The following is a 15,796-nucleotide window of genomic DNA, read 5'->3' on the forward strand; positions in this document are numbered from 1 at the left end:
CACTTGCAAGCAGTGAATTTGCGAGCATTATCCCATGGTAAATGAAAGATGTTCTGAATTATCTCTATAGTTGGGGTTTTTGAAAGTGTGTTCCATTAAACACGAATCACACAATGCTTAGCTGTTTGGTATATTGGTGTTTTGTAGAAAAATTGGCACACCCTCCCCGCGACCTCCGTGTTTATTTTGGCAATCGCCTTATTAAGAAACATCGAGCAATGATAGATTTGTTGCAACAAGACAAAAACATTTTCAACCTTTTTTGGCAAAGACATGCAATACTCCAGTCTATTACAGATCATCGTTTCGCATTTCCGAGTGATCGAACGATAGTGACAGCCGAGGAAATCAGATATCAATAACAAGATGAGACTGGTGGATTGCTTGTAGTGAAGATCGTCCAAAATTATCAGAAGATTCTTCTTAAACTCTAACTAAACAACGATATATTATACATTATCATACAATACAATGTACTATCATGTATAATCATAAATCATCATATGTTAAGCTACATTTGACATGAGGACTTCATGAATGTCAACAATAACGGATTACAACATTACGAAATTTCAATGGCAGCTTATGATTTAGAACCCAATCCCCTAGATGTCAACTCCCAAGGCAGAGTGAGACAAGGACGCCATCTTGAAAAGTGGCAAAAAGCAAAACTCAAAATGAAAAATAAGCTGAAAGAAGGTTTAGAAACCCTATCATATCAAACCCTTAAGACTATCAACTTTGCGATTATATATCAAGTCAATAAAAGCAGATATTAGTCGTAAAATATCGTCAGTTTTACCACCTTTCAAGATGGCGCCTTGCCTCACTCGTAACTATAGAATTTTGGAGGATTCAGATATCTAGTATATTGGGGAATCTACATAATATTAATCCTTACACGGTTTTTATATGCACATGAAAAATATGTGAGTTGGATGAGATTTGAACTTGCACCTTTGGGATACTAGTCCGCTGTACATGAACATGTTGAGCTACCGAGCCAAAAGGGATTGGAAACGAGTCAAATCTATTTTAGTCATTCTAAGTCGTTGAAAGCATTACATAAATTTTCTAAGATTTTACGGCAATGAAATTCAATATCGGACCACTTCGACAAAGATGAAGATTGCGAATTCAAACTTCGAAGGCGAGGCATCACACGCGTAAAGGTATAGCATGACGTGGTTGTGCATAGTGTACACCCTAACGATAGCTTATCCTTATGTATGCCCTGTCATACTACATTACTTGACCTCCAATCTTCCTTCACATTTCAAATATTCTCCCCATAAAAGACGAAAAAGCATACTCACTTTATTTGGAAAAAGATCTTTTAAATCTCCGACAACATCGATAAAAATCTTGCTGCAAATTTCGCTGTTTTGAATTTGCCTTGAAAAAAAAGTGCTATTGGAAAACATTCCTCCCGATGATCTCGCCTTAATGGAGTTACTAAGGTGTTTCATACTGGGGGAGGAGATGACATTTATAGCAAGTGTCAGGAGGGGGAGGTGACACTAATGGATTTAATATATTAATCCTAACACGGTTTTTAATATGCACATGAAAAACATGTGACTTGGACGAGATTTGAACTCGCACCTTAGGGATACTAGTCCGCCGCTAAAAAAAAGAATCCGTTCAAATCTCGTCCAAGTCACATGTTTTTCATGTGCATATTAAAACCGTGTTAGGATTAATATATTATATATTCTCTAATGGATTTGCTAATGTGTTTCATAAACGCGGGGGAGGGGAAGTGACACCTATGGCAGGTGTCAGGAGGGGAGAGGTGACACTAATCGAAGTTGCTAAGGTGTTTTGTATTGGGGAGTTGACACTTATTGCAAACCAGACAAGGAAAATGAGCTTGGTTCTACAACATGTCAAGATAAAGCATAACTACCTTAAAAACGTTTTCGCAGTTGACTCATTCGACATCTCAGTGATATTTTCGAGATTTGCCTTGAGAAAATCTTCAACTTCTTTACTCTTGTTTGCGTCCTGTTCCACGAAAAAAATACTCAGATTCATAATGGAAATGACTAAGGTTTTCCTCATTACCTTCTGAGCGTTCGTCAATAGTTTAGAGCGAAGAAGAAGCGTCCCTTTGACACATATCTGTCTGTTTACAGAACAAGATTGGCGTTCGTTCAGTTCACCTGAAAAGGATGGAATTTTCAACGATTTGACATAATTTTTTTTTTCAAAACGCAAGCAATACACAAAATCTTTGAAAATTGTTTGCAAAGTACATAGCACAAACGGTGATTGCTAGCAACAAATGTAACAATAAATGTGGAAAATTGCAATTTGACTCAACACATTTTATTCAATTCTGACTGCCTACGAACAAATATACACGATTGTGACTGTGTGCGAACAAATATACACGATTGTGACTGTGTGCGAACAAATATACACGATTGTGACTGTGTACGAACAAATATACACGATTGTGACTGTGTGCGAACAAATATACACGATTGTGACTGAACAAATATACACGATTGTGACTGTGTACGAACAAATATACGTTGTGACTGTGTACGAACAAATATACACGATTGTGACTGTGTACGAACAAATATACGATTGTGACTGTGTACGAACAAATATACACGATTGTGACTGTGTGAAACAAATATACACGATTGTGACTGGGTAGAAACAAATATACACGATGTGACTGTGCGAACAAATATACACGATTGTGACTGTGTAGAAACAAATATACACGATTGTGACTGGGTAGAAACAAATATACACGATTGTGACTGTGTGCGAACAAATATACACGATTGTGACTGTGTAGAAGACAAATATACAGATTGTGACTGGGTAGAAACAATACGTTGCTGACTGTGTGCGAACAAATATACACGATTGTGACTGGGTAGAAACAAATATACACGGTGTGACTGTGTACGAACAAATATACACGATTGCAACGGGTGAACAAATATACACGATTGTGACTGTGTAGAAACAAGCATACACGGTGTGACTGGGTAGAAACAATATACACGATTGTGACTGGGTAGAAACAAATATACACGATTGTGACTGGGTAGAAACAAATATACACGATTGTGACTGTGTGCGAACAAATATACACGATTGGCGACTGGGTAGAAACAAATATACACGATTGTGACTGTGTACGAACAAATATACACGATTGTGACTGTGTGCGAACAAATATACACGATTGTGACTGTGTGCGAACAAATATACACGATTGTGACTGTGTACGAACAAATATACACGGTGTGACTGGGTAGAAACAAATATACACGATTGTGACTGTGTACGAACAAATATACACGGTGTGACTGTGTACGAACAAATATACACGATTGTGACTGTGTACGAACAAATATACACGATTGTGACTGGGTAGAAACAAATACGATTGTGACTGTGTACGAACAAATATACACGATTGTGACTGGGTACGAAACAAATATACACGATTGTGACTGGGTAGAAACAAATATACGATTGTGACTGGCTACGAACAAATATACACGATTGTGACTGGGTACGAAACAAATACTTGCGATTGTGACTGTGTACGAACAAATATACACGATGTGACTGTGTACGGCAAATATACGCGATTGTGACTGGGTAGAAACAAATATACGATTGTGACTGTGTGCGAACAAATATTACGATTGTGACTGGGTAGAAACAAATATGATTGTGACTGTGTACGAACAAATATACACGATTGTGACTGGGTAGAAACAAATATACATTGTGGGCTGTGTACGAACAAATATACGATTGTGACTGTGTACGAACAAATATACACACGATTGTGACTGGGTAAAACAAATATACACGATTGTGACTGTGTACGAACAAATATACACGATTGTGACTGTGTACGAACAAATATACACGATTGTGACTGGGTAGAAACAAATATACACGATTGTGACATGTGCGAACAAATACACGATTGTGACTGGTAGAAACAAATATACACGATTGTGACTGTGTACGAACAAATATACACGATTGTGACTGGAACAATAAATGCTTTGTGACTGTGTACGAACAAATATACACGATTGTGACTGTGTACGAACAAATATACGATTGTGACTGTGTACGAACAAATATACGATTGTGACTGTGTACGAACAAATATACACGGTGTGACTGGGTAAAAACAAATATACACGATTGTGACTGTGTACGAACAAATATACACGATTGTGACTGTGTACGAACAAATTTACGTTGTGACTGTGTACGAACAAATATACACGATTGTGACTGGGTAGAAACAAATATACACGATTGTGACTGTGTACGAACAAATATACACGATTGTGACTGTGTACGAACAAATATACACGATTGTGACTGTGTACGAACAAATATACACGATTGTGACTGTGTACGACAAATATACACGATTGTGACTAGGTAGAAACAAATATACACGATTGTGACTGTGTACGAACAAATATACACGATTGTGACTGTGTACGAACAAATATACACGATTGTGACTGTGTACGAACAAATATACACGATTGTGACTGTGTACGAACAAATATACACGATTGTGACTGGGTAGAAACAAATATACACGATTGTGACTGTGTACGAACAAATATACACGATTGTGACTGGGTAGAAACAAATATACGATTGTGACTGGGTAGAAACAAATATACACGATTGTGACTGTGTGCGAACAAATATACACGATTGTGACTGTGTGCAAACAAATATACACGATTGTGACTGTGTACGAACAAATATACACGATTGTGACTGTGAACAAATATACGATTGTGACTGTGTACGAACAAATATACACGATTGTGACTGGGTAGAAACAAATATACACGATTGTGACTGGGTAGAAACAAATATACACGATTGTGACTGTGTACGAACAAATATACACGATTGTGACTGGGTAGAAACAAATATACACGATTGTGACTGTGTACGAACAAATATACACGATTGTGACTGTGTACGAACAAATATACACGATTGTGACTGGGTAGAAACAAATATACACGATTGTGACTGTGTACGAACAAATATACACGATTGTGACTGTGTACGAACAAATATACACGATTGTGACTGGGTAGAAACAAATATACACGATTGTGACTGTGTTCGAACAAATATACACGATTGTGACTGGGTAGAAACAAATATACACGATTGTGACTGGTACGAACAAATATACACGATTGTGACTGGGTAGAAACAAATATACACGATTGTGACTGGTGTACGAACAAATATACACGATTGTGACTGGGTAGAAACAAATATACACGATTGTGACTGTGTACGAACAAATATACACGATTGTGACTGTGTACGAACAAATATACATTGTGACTGGGTAGAAACAAATATACACGATTGTGACTGTGTACGAACAAATATACACGATTTGAGCTGTGTACGAACAAATATACACGATTGTGACTGGGTAGAAACAAATATACACGATTGTGACTGTGTACGAACAAATATACACGATTGTGACTGTGTACGAACAAATATACACGATTGTGACTGGGTAGAAACAAATATACACGATTGTGACTGTGTACGAACAAATATATACACGATTGTGACTGGGTAGAAACAAATATACAGATTGTGACTGTTACGAACAAATATACACGATTGTGACTGGGTGAAACAAATATACACGATTGTGGCTGTGTACGAACAAATATACACGATTGTGACTGTGTACGAACAAATATACACGATTGTGACTGGTACGAACAAATATACACGATTGTGACTGGGTAGAAACAAATATACGATTGTGACTGTGTACGAACAAATATACACGATTGTGACTGGGTAGAAACAAATATACACGATTGTGACTGGGTAGAAACAAATATACACGATTGTGACTGGGTAGAAACAAATATACGATTGTGACTGTGTACGAACAAATATACACGATTGTGACTGGTTAGAACAAATACACGATTGTGACTGGGTAGAAACAAATATACACGATTGTGACTGGGTAGAAACAAATATACACGATTGTGACTGGGTAGAAACAAAATATACGATTGTGACTGTGTACGAACAAATATACACGATTGTGACTGGGTAGAAACAAATATACACGATTGTGACTGTGTACGAACAAATATACACGATTGTGACTGGGTAGAAACAAATATACACGATTGTGACTGGGTAGAAACAAATATACACGATTGTGACTGGGTAGAAACAAATATACACGATTGTGACTGGGTAGAAACAAATATACACGTTGTGACTGTGTACGAACAAATATACACGATTGTGACTGGGTAGAAACAAATATACACGATTGTGACTGTGTACGAACAAATATACGATTGTGACTGTGTACGAACAAATATACACGATTGTGACTGTGTACGAACAAATATACACGATTGTGACTGTGTACGAACAAATACACGGTTGTGACTGGGTAGAAACAAATATACACGATTGTGACTGTGTGCGAACAAATATACACGATTGTGACTGGGTAGAAACAAATATACACGATTGTGACTGTGTACGAACAAATATACGGTTGTGACTGTGCGAACAAATATACACGATTGTGACTGTGTGCGAACAAATATACACGATTGTGACTGTGTACGAACAAATATACACGATTGTGACTGGGTAGAAACAAATATACACGGTTGTGTGCGAACAAATATACACGATTGTGACTATTACGAACAAATATACACGATTGTGACTGGGTACGAAACAAATATACACGATTGTGACTGTGTGCGAACAAATTTACGATTGTGACTGTGTACGAACAAATATACACGATTGTGACTGTGTGCGAACAAATATACACGATTGTGACTGTGTGCGAACAAATATACACGATTGTGACTGGGTAGAAACAAATATACACGATTGTGACTGTGTACGAACAAATATACACGATTGTGACTGTGTACGAACAAATATACACGATTGTGACTGTGTGCGAACAAATATACACGATTGTGACTGTGTACGAACAAATATACACGATTGTGACTGTGTACGAACAAATATACACGATTGTGACTGTGTGCGAACAAATATACACGATTGTGACTGTGTACGAACAAATATACACGATTGTGACTGTGTACGAACAAATATACACGATTGTGACTGTGTACGAACAAATATACACGATTGTGACTGTGTACGAACAAATATACGATTGTGACTGTGTACGAACAAATATACACGATTGTGACTGGGTAGAAACAAACATACACGATTGTGACTGGGTAGAAACAGATATACACGATTGTGACTGTGTGCGAACATATACACAAAGCCCTTTAGTTTAATTAGCAAATAAAAGAAATGAATGGAGGAAAACAAAAAAGTTTAAATCGAAGTGAATGGAAAGAAAATCAGAAACAAACGAAATCATCGAAAAAATCGAAACAAAATAATCATCGCTCGAGAAGTCAGCTCGAATCGCTCGTTTCAAGAACAAAACAAGTAATGAATTCAGAGCGAAAATTCGACAGTCGAGAAGTAAATGTAAAAGACGAAGTGAAGAGAAAATCGAGACGTAAGGAATAAAGAAGAACAATATGTATGTAAAAAGAATGAAACGAAAACATGTTTATGTACTTGCCTTGCAAAAGCGTCCACCAATTCTCGTCGTCAACATCCACGAGCGACAAAAGTTTCAACCATTGAAGGCACAAAGTTGGTTGAATTTCTTTTAAAGACAAAAATACTTTGTGGATTTTCTTGATCTTGTTGTTGGTGACTTGTAATTCATCAGAAGTAAGTATACTTTCTTTTATAAGCGACGAAACAGCCTTGCTGATGTTTTTGAATAAACCTAAACAAGCATAAATGTTATTAATAGCATTATTTGTGAATATATATATATATACATACAAACAATAAGCCCATGAGCGCATAAAACACAAGATGTCCATAAACTTCGGATATTATGTGTTTGTTATAAGTAAAACCGGGGTAGTGACGTTACTTAGTGATTAAATGTACTCAAAAGCCTAGGCCTTCCTTTTCCTAAACCTCCCAAGGCGTTCGAGTGCATTTCATCACGAAGTAACCAAACTACCATGGTCTTGCTTTGTAATACTATGTATAATATTTGCCAAAATGTTTTAGTCAGGGATAAATTAAATGTTTTTGTGTTTTTGGAAATACTTTGTGCTGATTTTTATATTTTCAAACTCAAAATTCGGGATTGCTTGCGATACTACAATGCAGTGTACAGACTACGTGCATGGTCTATTACTTGCAATGCGCCTTTCGATAAATACGTTATTAATTCGTCTTATAAGAACAACAAAAATTGAGGCAACCATGGTATTACAAAAGTCACAGCTAATATAGAGAAATAATTACAAGTCTAAACAAGACAGCGTTTTGCAACACGATTGATGAACCGTTAAAAACCAAACAAACTAAAGAAAAGAACCGCAAATACCGAATTCTTGCTCAACAATTACAAGACGAACGAAAATTGTATTATTTCCATTATTTTTATGATGATTTCAACGAGAAAAGTACTCCTTAGACAGTCAATAACGAATAAAATAATTATTTTCTTAATTTTGTCATTCAGATGATGGAATTTTCATGTCAGTATTCTGTAAAGATGGACCGTGAGCAATCTTTTCACCTTGAGGTTGGATACTTATTGTCCATAGCCTTCACCAGACGACAATTTCATTAACTTAAAAATCTAAATTTGTATACACACAACTAACTACCAGCTTCCATCATTTGGTCTGATGGTGGTTTTAAAATAAAGCCGAAATATTACAGTTTAGATCGTCTTGTTTTATAACTTGAATTTAAGTTTAAAAGAGGTCCTTTTTCGGATTATGTTTTATTTTACATTGTATACTTTGTACTACATTTTTTCGGCTCTTGCTCCCATTCAGATGTACCGAACGACGACAACCAAAAAGAGAGGAATCGTCAATCATACATCTGCCATCCGTATCAATTTTTCAACAGAATCCATATCCAAAAAAGTTGGAATGTTCGGCAACAGAATCAATCAGTCTTTTCAATATTTCACGATCACATTATGAATAAAACATTCTTACGTAAAGTTGATTTACCTGATTTTATGATTTCTTGTATGTACAACAATAAATACATGGTGAGTTGAGCTAAAAAGACCTCGGTATCTCCATTTTGAATATCCATAAAGGACCAGTTCTGCATGGCATGATACAACACGTGAACGAGAAAATGTGCCATGACCTGAGAAAAAGCATAAGTATAAATGCACTTTTTCCACTAAATCCGACAAACGTGCCGGAAATAACAGGTTCATATTTTTCGTCTCGAGACTATTTTCAACTAGTAAATATATTTCTTCGTTTCCTATATCCAATTTAACAAGACTTCTATCAGGCGTTCACACGGGCTACACGAGAACAATGTTTGGTTCTATTTGTGTATCATAATGGTTGCCAAATGTTACAACGAAATTGAGGGCAATGCACTTTCTCATGTGGAAATATAACTCGTAAAAAGATTGAAGAAAGAGCTCGACTGGTTCAGAGACTTCGTGTCAGTCACGCATGATTTATGTAGTCTCGCGACAGTAAAGGAAAACCTGAATTGTAAACTCGGGCTTAACAACGGTAGCCCGAGTACTAATAGCCTTGACACTTAAACATCTGATCACTATAATATATATGTATATTCATATGTATATAGTTCACACTTCCCTCCCTCCCGCTAATCACTAATATTCATACGTATATATAGTTCACAAACTCACTCCCTCCCCCTGATCACAATATATTCATATGTACATAGTTCACACACTCCCCTCCCTCCTCCTTTTCAATATATATTCATATGTATATTGTTCACACACTCCTCTCCCTCCCCCAAGCAATGTTTTGTGAATAAACTAAGTTTACTGGAATATGTCTACAGTCAAATGGATTGTTCGCTTAAAATGAAGTTTGTGAAATGACGATGTACTCCAAGTCGAAAGCAGCACTAACATAAGTAATATAGTATGGCAACCATCTGCCAGGCTCTATCGTCGAAAACCTCGGAAGATACGAGATATATTCACTTGTGTTATCATTAGTTCTAGCTCACTATGTTGTGGGTTCCTTCCTTAAAGTAGAAACAGAATACCTCTAGGACACCACATAGATATCTTAAAGATACAACAGTACACCCGTCTATCCTAGTAACAGTGAAAGCAATGGATAAACCAACCGCTGAACATTTCAATAAATGATCTACATAAGAGGCTCATAACAATCTCAAATTTCCAGGATTAGTCTATCCCAGTTACATCTATCCTATCTACCCCTATCCATCCTAATTATCACTCCTCACATCTATCCTAGTCGCAAGTCAGTGAGAGCAATGAAGGAGCCAACCGCTGACTGTTCCATGAATGATCATATATAAAAGGCTCATATAAAACTCACCTTTCCAGGGTCACTCTCGACATCCAATGTAGACACGTCAAGATTATTACCATACACAATGTTTCCCACTAAATTCGCGGTGAATCCAAGTTGCGTTGCCCTCGAAAGAAAATTCTCTTCGGTGCACTGAGTGACGACTACTTTGAGCAGAGTGACAACTTGAGCTAGCCATCGATTCACAGATAACCTACTCAACTTCACCACAAATGGAATATAGAATAATATTAGTGCTCTGTCTATAACGACGCATGCGCATCCCTATTCTGCCATTCGGTTGCGAAGTAGGATGATAAAATAGAAAGCAAAAAATTTGCTTTTGAAAATATTCACTCGAGCATGGGCAATGTTTGTGGAATGGTGGATGTTGGATGTACAGGATCTAACAGAGAGTTTAACTTCCAATACCGATAGCAATATCTAAACGACACTTCCGTTTTCAATTTTTCTCAGGGAATTTTAATGTGTCAAGTTATAGAGACGAACATTAAAGCTTTCAGAAATGAAATAATCAAGTAAAATATCGACGTTCTGTAAAAATTTTGAGTCAAACATGCATCAATTGATGCAAATAAACGAGCCTTTCACATCTCGAGTTGAAAAACCATCCAAATAAGGTTTTCTATCATTTTATCTTCCGTTGACAACACGTTCATATCGACTTCCAAAAACAAGCCGACTTCGGCAGTGGCGACTTCCAATGCATATGCTTTTTCGTTTCTTTGTTAGCAAAACGCATGCGCCTCACCTCATTTGGTATTGGTATTGGACGTCAAACTTAAAATCTTTAATATTTATATTAGGATAGATTACAAAATGAAGTGAAATAACCTTACCAAGTTGGCGGGAGCAAAAAGAGCCTTCAAGATGACGTCAATGGGACGGAGCGCAATAGGCGCGACGGAATCAAACAGACTTTCCAATTTCTGCAAACTGTTAACATCGTCAATTATTATCTAGAAAATGATTTCAATGCATTAAGAAGTTTTTAAGTGTAAGTCTGTTAAATTCAGCGTAAGGATTATAGATTTTCCTTATATCTGAAAGTCGTTCATGACCATATAATAATATTCTCAAGGACCGCATCCTCAAATTTCAAATAAATACATCAACAATGTATTTAGACCCGGGGAAAGAAAGTACAAATTACAATAAAATACATTTAAGATTCAAAATACTACAAAAAAATGCCAAAGGTAATACTCCTTAAATATTCTTTTGAAATATTTCTTCATACTTTAATTATACGGGAGGATGCAAGTTGGTACATACAACAAATCTACCACAAACCTGCTGCTTGATCAACAGTTGTATGGTAGTATCCACAGCCTGCCTTGAGAACTTCTTCCATTTTTCATCATTGGAGCGGTAGAAAGCCAAAACATACACCAAAAGATTTAAAACCTAAAAAAACAACAAATGGTTCGAAAACAACAATGTCAACCGACAAATGGTTCGATACCGTAAAGTCTCGAAAGTAGCCCCCCCCCGAAAGCAAACGCCGCCCCCCGCTCCAAAAGTTGCCGCCTTTTTAACATTCACTAAAGAATCGTGAAAGTAACCGCACTCCTTATAGATCTTTTAGGAGGTTTATAAAACGTGGACTAAGAGTAAACCATAACAACTTTAAAAAATCGCCTTCCATAACTAAGCCCCCCCCCACGTAAGTAGCCACTCTCGTCGCCCCTGATTTCAAAAGTAGCCTGGCTACTTTGAAGATTCTACGGTATTTGTGTAAGCTTTATAGACATCAGTGAAAGTGCGCCATTGAACTAAAATACATGGAACGCTACCTGTAATAGAAAAGTTTAATAATTTTTTGAAGCCAAATCTTACACCCAGACACGCGAGATTACACCCAGACACGCGTGTGTACTTCAACCAATTTTCACTCCGCGAGAGAATATCGAAACACTAAGCAAACGTGTCTGGGTGTAATCTCGCGTATCTGGGTGTAAGATTTGGCTTCAATCATTTGCTCCTGGTAGCGTTCCAAGTATTTTAGTTCAATGGAGTGCACACGCAAGAACATGACGTAGCTAGTCACCTCAGGAAACTGAGCCAATCTCAGAAGCATGGAGACGAACACTTCTCTTTGCGTTTCAAGTTCTTTTGAATTTTCGTTTCTGCCCGTGGCTTGTGTGTCGAACAAGTCGTATACAATAGGACAAAGAGCTGGGACGGCTGAAAACAAAATACTCGGCGAAGTCAGGGATCTAGTAGATTGGGTTCTAGGTCATTGACGGCGACACATATGTGACAAACGTTAAGCTTACCATGTGTTCTTGCTGACTGACCACAAGCCATAAGGTCGTCACAAACTTGAATGATTTTTGACATGCCGAAGACGGATTTTGCCTGATTGAACTTCGGTTGAAAACAGTCATACGAGAGTAAGAGAAGAAACTGGAATATATGCGGAGAAAACCTCTCGACGTCACTATTAAATTCAAAAACGTGAAAAACGTTACACGCTAAAGGTAGAAAAAATTCCCACAAATTTGAAACGCTTATTGTATTTTTTTTTACCGTATTTGGCCAGCCTCGATGAACTCAAATTGTTTGAGGACGAAATTCAAAAACGCCTGCATCGAACAAAAAAAAAGAAATGAAAAGATGCAAAGTTAGCTCGAGTAAAGACAAGGTAAATGAAAGGGTGACATTACGTAATGTCAAAATTCTTTCAATAAAACAACATCAACGTGATTTTACGTCGATAATCTAACCGATCATCCCTCGGTCAGAAATGTCCGAATCTATTTTTCCACAGTTAATGGATTATGTCTTTCGTTATTCTTTATAAAACTCGTGGAAATTTCTGTTAGTCGCATTGTGTTCAGCAGGGATGGATTAACTGCGGGTTTAGAGGAGGGCCCACTCTTCCCATCCATGCAAAAACCGAATTCAACAATCGTTGTAATAATTACAAGTTTGTAAATGTAGATCGTCCAAGATGACTCTGAAGATGACTACCGCTAAGGTTGTCGAAACGTCAGTCAACAACAACAAAAACAGTCCTTCTCAGGACTATACCAACCTGGACGATCTACATTTACAAACATGTAACGATACTCTCGGGTTCAAACCATTTACGTTTTAATAATTATAAACGCAGAAACCTTTATGTACGTAAGCTATAAAGTTTTCCTTGCTTTGACATGAAATAATCTTAAAACGGTTCGCTTTCTTCTTTTCCCCGTAAAAACTGGTTGAAAACCCCTTGACTTTCTTACAATTCAGCTCTTTTCGTGTTTTTCGCGTCCTTATATTCTCAATAATTAGTGAAACGTTTGCAAATCTCCATGAAGATTTCACCATTAAACTTTTTGTGTGTACAGGCTCTAGGCCAATCACAATCGAGATTGCACCATTATTGTATAATAAAAACAGTTATTATGATATTACGTACACACCTGCTCGGAGTCTAACAAAGCATAATTGACTCTCAGCCGAATAAGTTGAACTAATATACTAAGGACTTGGGCTTGAGTCTGGATGGAACTGGACGTCGTGTATTCCTTCAACGCTCTAATGACCAGAGGTTCAAACATTCTGATGTAAGAATGAACCTGGGCTTGCTAGAAAACGACATAACGAACGTTGAATAGGCTAAACACACATATATAATATTGCAATTTGATTAATAATTCAAATCATCACTTGTTCAAATGAGATGGTAAATATTTCAGTAATTATAAAAAAATACTTGGTTCTGGCTAAAAACATAAATATTGCTCTGAATAACGTATTAGTCACGCTGAATGACAATTGAGTAGTTCTTAAAAGCAACTGTTTAAAACCAAAATAAAGATATCTAAAAATAAATGACACGATACATCTCCGCATGAATAGCGTGTCTGTCATGGTAAATGACAATTGAGTAGTTCTTAAAAGAACTGTTGAAAACCAAAATGAAGATAGCTATGAAAGTTAAAGACATGGTTGATTTCATAGCTTTTTTGATTTTAGTTTTCAACAATTCTTTTAAGAACTACCTAATTGTCAATCACCGTGACATTCAGAACAATATTTGATTTTAACAATTTTGTGGCCGAAAACGTTTCTTATTGAGCTCTATCGTTCAAAAACGTTCTCTAAAAGCAAGTGGTTACATGCCGTAATGAAGTATAATTTCTCTGAATGCTATCTTGTAACCTAGCAAAAGTTTACGTCGATCGAAAATAAATTTGGTGATAGCACAGCAATTTACTATGAAATATTTCGGGTTGGCAACAAGCATCGATGTTTTTTTCAAGAGCATTCTCAAACAATTTCCGGCCGCATTGCATTTCGGACAAGGGAGGATTTTGCAGCGCTAGATGTAAGACCAAAAGATGTAAGAAAAGATAGCAAACGCCTACTACATCGTTTTAAAAAGGACAAGGCAAATTTATAATTAAAGTAATTTCCAGTATCTACCATTTGAAAATGTATATTTCAGTGTAGTTTACGATAGAAAACAAAACAGGGAAACAATTAATCATAGAGGAATGTTCAAATTTCTACTGAGGTGGTCCCCATACTTTTCAGGGGGGAGCTCGTAAGTGGCATAATCGAGTAAATTGGCATTGCGTTCCAAATAAGGTAGCAATTTTAGGACAGGGTTCCTACAAAGCTAGAAAAATGAAATTCAAGCACTTTTCAAGGAGTTTCAATGACATATTTTGAAAAATTCAAGGAAGAAGAAGACGTTGAATTTCATTGAAAATGTCATCAAACTTAAAAAAAAATAACTTTTTCTAACGAATCGAAAACAAATGGTGTATTTCCATTTGAAAGCTGCCATGTTGGTTGGTTCCTTCAAAGTTCTGACACCAACCCTTTAGATCAAGAGTAACTTTTATTTTGCAATAAAAGGTTAAGATACAATCTCAAACTTCACTTTTGTAAAGAAAGTAGTATGAAGACTAGTTTACAAATATTCTATGAGTCCTGCTAGGAGAACCCCCTTTATATATACATGGGGGTGGGTGTTGAAAAACAATTTCTGAGGAATGGAAAGATGGTCAATACAATCATTATTGCTATTTATTGAGTTTAGAAGCAACAAACCTTGTCGACTTTAAGAGGAGGTCGAAATGATCCACGTCTTTGCCGAAGCATTTTGATGAAACTTAAATCTTTGAAGCTATCAGAAAAAGATAGAGTGATGTTAATAAAGTGTAATTCTCCATGATCACTAGATTCACTTGTAGATCATGACACCGACCATTTATAACATGCAGCAGCTCACTTCAACTATATGCACAAAAACGTGAACAAACTACGGAAGGACAACTTGGTACACTCTGCTCAAAATAGCTCGG

At 36.7% G+C, this 15,796-nt stretch overlaps 1 protein-coding gene across 3 annotated transcripts in view; it reads right to left on the reverse strand.

Annotated features, from left to right (window-relative positions):
• Positions 1-15,796, reverse strand: part of LOC124443716 (huntingtin-like) — a 54,331-nt gene that overhangs the window by 17,294 nt on the left and 21,241 nt on the right. For all 3 annotated transcript variants that reach the window (XM_046994224.1, XM_046994223.1, XM_046994222.1), the window contains exons 27-40: positions 15,543-15,618; positions 13,904-14,068; positions 13,020-13,075; positions 12,767-12,930; positions 12,538-12,674; positions 11,781-11,894; positions 11,327-11,446; positions 10,494-10,688; positions 9,150-9,294; positions 7,676-7,888; positions 2,068-2,165; positions 1,910-2,007; positions 1,317-1,395; positions 258-434 (exon numbers count right to left, since the gene is read on the reverse strand). In XM_046994224.1, coding sequence (XP_046850180.1) covers positions 258-434; positions 1,317-1,395; positions 1,910-2,007; positions 2,068-2,165; positions 7,676-7,888; positions 9,150-9,294; positions 10,494-10,688; positions 11,327-11,446; positions 11,781-11,894; positions 12,538-12,674; positions 12,767-12,930; positions 13,020-13,075; positions 13,904-14,068; positions 15,543-15,618 — 1,837 coding nt within the window. The remainder of the gene's footprint in view (positions 1-257; positions 435-1,316; positions 1,396-1,909; positions 2,008-2,067; positions 2,166-7,675; positions 7,889-9,149; positions 9,295-10,493; positions 10,689-11,326; positions 11,447-11,780; positions 11,895-12,537; positions 12,675-12,766; positions 12,931-13,019; positions 13,076-13,903; positions 14,069-15,542; positions 15,619-15,796) is intronic.

Source organism: Xenia sp. Carnegie-2017, unplaced genomic scaffold (assembly GCF_021976095.1).
Source record: "Xenia sp. Carnegie-2017 unplaced genomic scaffold, XeniaSp_v1 HiC_scaffold_21, whole genome shotgun sequence".
In the NCBI taxonomy this organism is placed as follows: domain Eukaryota; kingdom Metazoa; phylum Cnidaria; class Anthozoa; order Malacalcyonacea; family Xeniidae; genus Xenia; species Xenia sp. Carnegie-2017.